The sequence below is a fragment of the Peromyscus maniculatus genome, chromosome 2 (genome assembly GCF_049852395.1).
Source record: "Peromyscus maniculatus bairdii isolate BWxNUB_F1_BW_parent chromosome 2, HU_Pman_BW_mat_3.1, whole genome shotgun sequence".
NCBI lineage: Eukaryota > Metazoa > Chordata > Mammalia > Rodentia > Cricetidae > Peromyscus > Peromyscus maniculatus.
In genome coordinates this window covers 82,454,578-82,461,212 of record NC_134853.1, presented here as the reverse complement: position 1 = coordinate 82,461,212, position 6,635 = coordinate 82,454,578, and the positions used below count along the sequence as shown (strand labels likewise).

Here is a 6,635-nt window from a genome sequence, read left to right as displayed (position 1 = left end):
TTTCCTTCTTTTTCTACAGGAGGCTATTCTTGGCTTTGGATACAACATCTTAGCATCTTCTCAAGCTTCTCTGAGAATAAGGGTTAGAGCTTTGTAGACCTCACATCTGCAGAAAGTGCTTTTCCCTTGGGTGCCTTCTTACTGCTGCTGTCTGTTCATTTGGGCCCTCTCTTGGTGCTATGGCTCATTTCAGATGTCTTCTGTGTTGAGATCTCTTCCATTTTGAAGGTCTGGGCCTGCCAATATCAAGTGTTGCTGTGAGTTCTTTCCTCCAACACGCCTCACTTGAATAGGTTCGCTAATGACGGCAGCCTTGACTTACTCAGCAGTGGTTAATTTAGATGGTAGAAGCAATGACTATATAGACAAATACCCAAACGAGGATTGTTTCACCTGCAGGTACCAGGATGCACCAGCATACTTCTGACCAGTCCAGATAAATCATGTGGTGTTTCAGACAATTGATGATACATCTGATTTGTGGTTGAGTTAGAGCCAGTCATCAGGCCAGGCCCCAGGAACGGAGCGAATGGCTAGAGGAAGTTGTCTGAAATACTCCAGTTCAGGAATATAAGTAACTCCAGTTATATTTAATATTGTCAATCCCACTACACTTATGGCCTCTTATTCACTTTTTCCTTTGTAGCATAATGATAACAACCAAAAAAGAGCGTCAGTTTAAAATATCTCCCTTCAAAAGTTGCACACCCATCAAATCCATTAGGGGCAGCTGTCGTTGTTACCAAGTCTAGAAGCAAATTGCTCACAGCATCAACAGACAACATTAAATAGTCTTGCCCCTAAGCCTGTTCTAGCCCTCTCAGCATTTTTACAATCACTTTGGGAAAGACATATTTAGATATAAAGGGACGTTCTCAATGTAAATCATCTCCAGACAGTAGCCCTCTGTTCTCACACTACCCCTCCCACCTGTTCCCAGAGAAGAAATGTCCTGGAGATAAACTGTTCTCAAAGGGATGATCCAGCCTTAAAGATCTCACAACTATTCCAGGCAAATGCCCACCCTGTAGTGCTGGTCCAAAGCCTAGAGCCCAAAGCTCTTCATTAGCATCTCTGAGCTTAAGATTTAGGGCTGTTGAATGACTGTTTTATCCCTTTGTCTTCAAGGCTTGGTGGGAGGCTTCTTCTCCCTTTGTCCTGGCTTGGAGCTTTGAAAAACAATTCTAGACCCTGCACATAGTATCACTGTGGATATTCTCAGCCCATTCAGAATAATGGAAAACTTATGGGCTGGGATTTCATTCGATCTTTGACTTACGAAAGGCATATAACTCCCAGAACTTAAAAAAATAATTGGCATTATTTTGGATTGTCTTGACTTTGATTAACCAGTACCTTTCCAAAGTAAGAAGCCTGCGTTAAATCCGTTAGATGTTCACATTCACATTATAAGTGAAATCCTATAGTGGCTGCTCTAGTGTCCTAAGTGTTTCTCAACATTTGGGTTATCTCCAGCTAAGCTACTTCATTTCAACTGAGCTATCTTATTACAACAGATGTAGAAATGTTGTGGTCTAAAGCTGAATAACCTATGATGTGAGCAGTTCAGCCACAGTGCTCACAATCCAGGACATATACAGAGAAGCTTCGGGATCCAGTGGCATTGCACATCATTGTGGATGCCCAGATGACATTTCCCTGCCATTGCAAGGTCACAAGATCCTTTTGCCACTTGTCTAGATCCCACTCTGAAGGACAGAGGATGGATTCACTGATCCAATTGGAAATATCTAGAAAACCAGTTGGAGAGATTATATTGAACACTCAGAGCAGAGGGGAGGGTAAGGCCAGTACCTCCTGTGGGGATGTGTATTGATAAAGCGTTGGAAATTGAAGAAGATTCTCCTGGGCGACAAGAGAACAGAGATCTTTGGGGTTGAGTGCTAAGAGGCATTTACTCTCTGGATAGCCTATTAAAATGGAAAGACTCCTGAGGATGCTAGGTGCTCAAAGCACTTAAAGAGGCAGGCTTTAGATACTTGAGTTCCTAGACTAGGTTTATAAAAATTTAAAAACTCATGTGTGTCACAGGAAAGGGGCTGAGCTCTCAAATTTAAGTGATTCCATGGATTGGAGTTATGGGTATGCCAGTGGTGGCCAGTGTAAGTCAAATCCTAGGCCATCCTCCCTAAACATTGTGTCCTACATAAGCTCTCGGGGTCTTTCCCTAAGGGCCTGAAAATGATCAAGAACAGAAACGCATTTCTTTGAGTCAAGATATCGTCTATTTGCCAACTACTGATCCTTTCACTTTTATAGCCAGTTTTCCTGCTCATAAAGTAAGATTATGCATTCCTACAAGCCCGTGTTTGAATATTCAAAAATATCTAACCCTGCAGAGGACTGGTATAGGTCCTTCTTTGCCTTCGGATAAATTTTCAGGGGAGATTTTTTAGAGTAAACTCCACATGCTTAGAGACATAACAGGCCCTTCAGCTTTGTATCTTCCCTGTGTCTGCAGAGAGATGCTCACCCCGGGAAGGGCCTGCCTTGATCTGGCTTTGTCTCTTCTGCTGTGGGAAGCTGGGGTAGATGTCCCTTCTCTTCTCACTGGCCTATTTAGGATCTATCCTTTAGGATTTAAATGAAGCCTCATTCACCTCACAAAGCCCTCCCTAACCCCATGATTTAGAGTTGACTTCCCTTCCCTGAATGTTCTTACAGCAAGCCAACTGTCCACTAGTACCTCGTCCATTCTCTTGTTATAATTAAGCAAGCTTATTTTTCTTCAGTCAAATACTGATTTTTAAAATACTGATTCCACAGAAGATTCAGGTGCATTCCAGATTTCTCCAAGGATGTAAAGTCATATTGGGATGGTAAAATGGTGTGGGCTTTGAAACCTTATCACATGGGGAACATTCATGGACCCTTTGCTTACTGTATGACCTGATGTAGGTTACCTAACTCCCTATATATCCTATTGAAAGACCCCCGGCTGAGATCTTTCTCCGGGAGAGACCCCAAACCCAGGGAACACACCGAAACCACAGATCAGATGCAAAAGCAAGAGGGTTTATTTAGACCAGGTACCTGGGGCGAAGTCTCTTGGAGGACTTGCGCACCTTCTTAGGGCAAGGGGGACTTTTTATGGGATCCCAGGGGCAGAGGCGCGGTTACAGAAGCGAGAAGCATAGTTACAGGGTCCCTATTGGTTGTTTCAAAGAAGGCCAGGGTGAACTTGGGGTCGCATGTGTGTGGCTGATTTGGCCTTGTCCAGGCCAGCTGCTTATTCTTCAAGGCCAGGGGCCCGCCATAAAATATCAACTGTCTTACTCCCAAGGCTGCTGACCACAGTTATCTTTTTCAAGGCTGGCCATAGCTATCTCTGTCAAGGCCGGGTAGCTGGCTATGGCTGTGAACTCCTGTTTTTCTGATTCCTGCAGAATGGCGTTTCTAAGGCCAAGTTATGGGGGGGAGCATTTCATTGGCCCAAAGCCCCATGTCCTCATAATGGAGCGGGGGTCTTTCATTCCCCCATTTTCTTTTGTACCAAATGAAATCTTTCATTTTAGGATGGAGAATAAGGGGTTAGCTCTATCTCTGACTGTCTGAGCCTCTGATATTGTTTGGTTAGGATCAAAGCCTGGGCAACAGAAACCTTATCCTTGATGAATTGCACCAATCTGTTGAGGATGTATGACCCAAACAATAAAATGAGCAGGAGGACGATTAGGGGGCCCATAATGGTGGAGACAAGGGTCGTAAACCATGGTGACCTTTGGAACTATCTTTTAAATCTTTTCTGTTGAGCATGGCTACTTGGAGCTGTCTGAATTGGCCGGTCTCCATAAGGGCTGCAGTCCCTGTATCTACCCCAGCAGCTATTTTGTTTATGGTAATTTTTTTCCAGTAACAGGGCCAGCGTCAGGGAAACAGGCTCTCTGGTGATGTCCCTCCTTATGTCAGGAGGACTATTAGGGGGATCAAGGGGACCCCCGGGTGAGTCTTATCTTTAGTGGGTTTGGAGAGCGTTGAACTAGATGTCTCGGTGCCCTCAGCTTCGTCGGGTTCCTTGGCAGTCTTTACATGTGACGTGTGGACCCAAGCCGCTGTCCCGTCAACCTCGGCTCTAGGTTCCTGGATTGATGGCGTCGGACCTAGACAGAGTCCCCAATCTTGAATGGGTGAGGCATCACCGGGCGGTTCAGTTGCTCCCGGCAGGCAGGGGTTTTTGCACCGTCTTTTGCATCAATTGGAGGGCTAGTGGCAAAAGAGGAGATATCAGAGTAAAGGAAATTTACAATTGGTGGGGGAGCCCCATACATGATCTCGAACGGGGTTAGGCCATGAGGCCCAGGAGTGTTCCGGGCTCGGTAAAGGGCTAGGGGGAGTAGGAGCACCCAATCTCTAGTGCCAGTTGCAAGCGTTAATTTGGTTAAAGTCTCCTTAATGGTTTTATTTGCACGTTCTACCTGTCCTGAGCTCTGGGGGCTGTATGCATAATGAAGTTTTCAATCGATCCCCCGTAGCCTGGCCACCTCCTGACTTACCTGGGAGACGAAGGCGGGCCCATTGTCTGACCCCAATATCTGGGGTATTCCATACCTGGGAAAGATGTCATCTAGGAGTTTCTTGGTTACCACGTTAGCGGTTTTTTTTCTTGGTAGGCAAGGCCTCTGTCCATCTATGATGTAAGCTTGTCGCTCGGGGCTCCATTCCGCCCCCATTTTTTTTGTTAGTTCCTGGTCCTCCGGGCTTCCGCCATCCGGAGGGCCTGGGTCAGCGCGATCAGCTCTGCCTTTTGGGCCGATGTTCCAGGTGGCAGTGGTGAGGTCCAAACTATCTCCGATTCGGTGGTGACGGCTGCTCCAGTCCTCCGTTCTCTTTCTTGGAGGAAGCTGTTCCCATCCATGAACCAGGCAGCAGGGTTGCGGGGTTGAGGGAGACAACTGGTCTGCACACCATTCGATCTGAGGGCTGCTGGACCAGAGCTTTTACCGCATGGGAGGATAACACAGTTAATGGCTGTCCCAAAGTCAGTTTCCCTGCATCCTTGAGCAAAACAGCAATAGCGGCTTCCCCACGCAGACAGGGGGGCGGGCCATCCTGCAGCTACCGGGCTTTTATGGCCCCAATCTCTGTACCAGCATTCCTTTTGCAAAGCCTGAGTTCTCGTCCACGAACAGTTCAAAGGGCTAGGACTTGTAGGGGGGTCCCTTTGGGTCCTGTCCAGATGCCAGCTGAACCTTTTTCTCGGTGGTCCTTTGATACCTCCTGTTACCTGTGGCCCCCTGGACCAAAGCTGTGCGGTCACTGAGAGAGCCTCCGGTATGGGTCAGGACTGAATGTTGAGCCCCGGTGTCCACTAGGAAGGTCACTGGCTGCCCCCTAATCTTGAGAGTTATCCTAGGTCGGGGGGAGGGGGTCTCCTGGCCTTGACCTCCCCAATCTTCCAGATTGAGGACCCTTGGCTTAGGTCTCCGAGACCCTTGAGGCTTTTTTTGATCAGTCACGAGCCCAATGTCCTCTCTGTTTACAGTAAGCACTTTGTCTTTGTCAAGCAGTGTTCTTTTTTTGATCTCCCGTCCTAACTTCCTAACTCCCTCTCTGACCTGTCCCTGAGACATTACAGTGGCCAGGACTTTTTTGTTTGTTTTTCCTCTCCCTCCGTGTCTCTCTAAGTTCTTTTTTTAAAAACGCGCTGCCGGCGTCTCTTTCTGGTAACCTGAGCCCAATCGGTAGGGGGTTAGAGCCCCTGGAGACCCGCTAAGAGCAACTGGCCAGAGATGTAGGTGTTCCCTACCTTCGCTGCTTTGTCCCGCCTTCCTCGTAGGCGACCAGCAATTGGGGAGGAAGCAGGAACTCATCCTCCGCTGTTTGGGGGCCGCTGCAGGAGCCGCCGGTCCCTCCGGCGCTGTTGGGGGGGGTTGTAACACTCGGGGCGGGGTGACTCGGCGTCCATGGGTGACGCCGCCCCCTAGTCACCTTTCCCATATTGGGCCGGAGCCGGTCGTGGCACATCGCTGTGGGTCGCCGGCCAGGGGGCGGTCCCTCGCCGACCCCATCCCCGGCCCCGCCTGCGTCGCCGCGGGCCTCCGCCGCCCGGGTCCCGCCAGCCGCGCCGGGGGCCGCCGCGCTCCATGGCGGCTGGTCGCCGGCCCCGCCCCTGGCCCCGCCTGCGTGCCCCTGCTACATCCCATGTCCGCCTGCGCCGCCGCTGCCGACTGCGCCGCTCGGCCGCCCATCGCGCTATCCACCGCCCCTCCGAGCGAGCGGCTGTGGGGCGTTGCCGGGACCAAGGCCGCCTGCGCCGCCGCTGGCTCCCCGCCGCCCGGGTCCGGCTGGTCGCCGGCCCCGCCCCTGGCCCCGCCTGTGTCGCCGCGGGCCTCCGCCGCCCGGGTCCCGGCCAGCCGCGCCGGGGGCCGCCGCGCGCGCGCGCGCCGCCGCCGGAGGGCAGGTCCGAGCCCGAGTAGGCGCGGGTGCGGCCGTTGGCGGCGGGGCCACTCTGCTTGGTGCCCATGTCCGCGCCGCCCCGGGCCTCCGCGACCAGATTCCCCTGGTCTGCACCAGCTCTAAGTCGGCTGTTAGGCGCCACGCGGAAAACCACGGCCCGGCGGGGCGGACTCCTCCGCCCGCACGGGAGACATGGACAGCCGGGGAGAGCGGGGAGT

The 6,635-nt window shown here is 51.1% G+C and overlaps 1 protein-coding gene across 1 annotated transcript; it reads right to left on the bottom strand.

Moving 5' to 3' along the window:
• Positions 1 to 3,015: 3,015 nt before the first annotated feature.
• LOC143271736 (uncharacterized) lies at positions 3,016 to 5,985 on the bottom strand. The gene is made up of 3 exons (XM_076563602.1): positions 5,768 to 5,985; positions 4,515 to 4,955; positions 3,016 to 4,224 (listed from the first exon to the last, which is right to left on the bottom strand). Exons 1-2 carry the CDS (start codon positions 5,983 to 5,985, stop codon positions 4,700 to 4,702), a joined length of 474 nt encoding a protein of 157 aa, XP_076419717.1. The 3' UTR covers positions 3,016 to 4,224; positions 4,515 to 4,699.
• Positions 5,986 to 6,635: the final 650 nt, after the last annotated feature.

What these genes read in the sequence shown, in the direction of transcription:
- LOC143271736 (XM_076563602.1), bottom strand. Translation starts at nt 5,985, where the DNA reads ATGTGCCACGACCGGCTCCGGCCCAATATGGGAAAGGTGACTAGGGGG. An exon ending in GGCGGGACAAAGCAGCGAAG is followed by an intron (nt 4,956 to 5,767) that starts GTAGGGAACACC and finishes ATGCGGTAAAAG; the next exon opens with CTCTGGTCCAGCAGCCCTCA.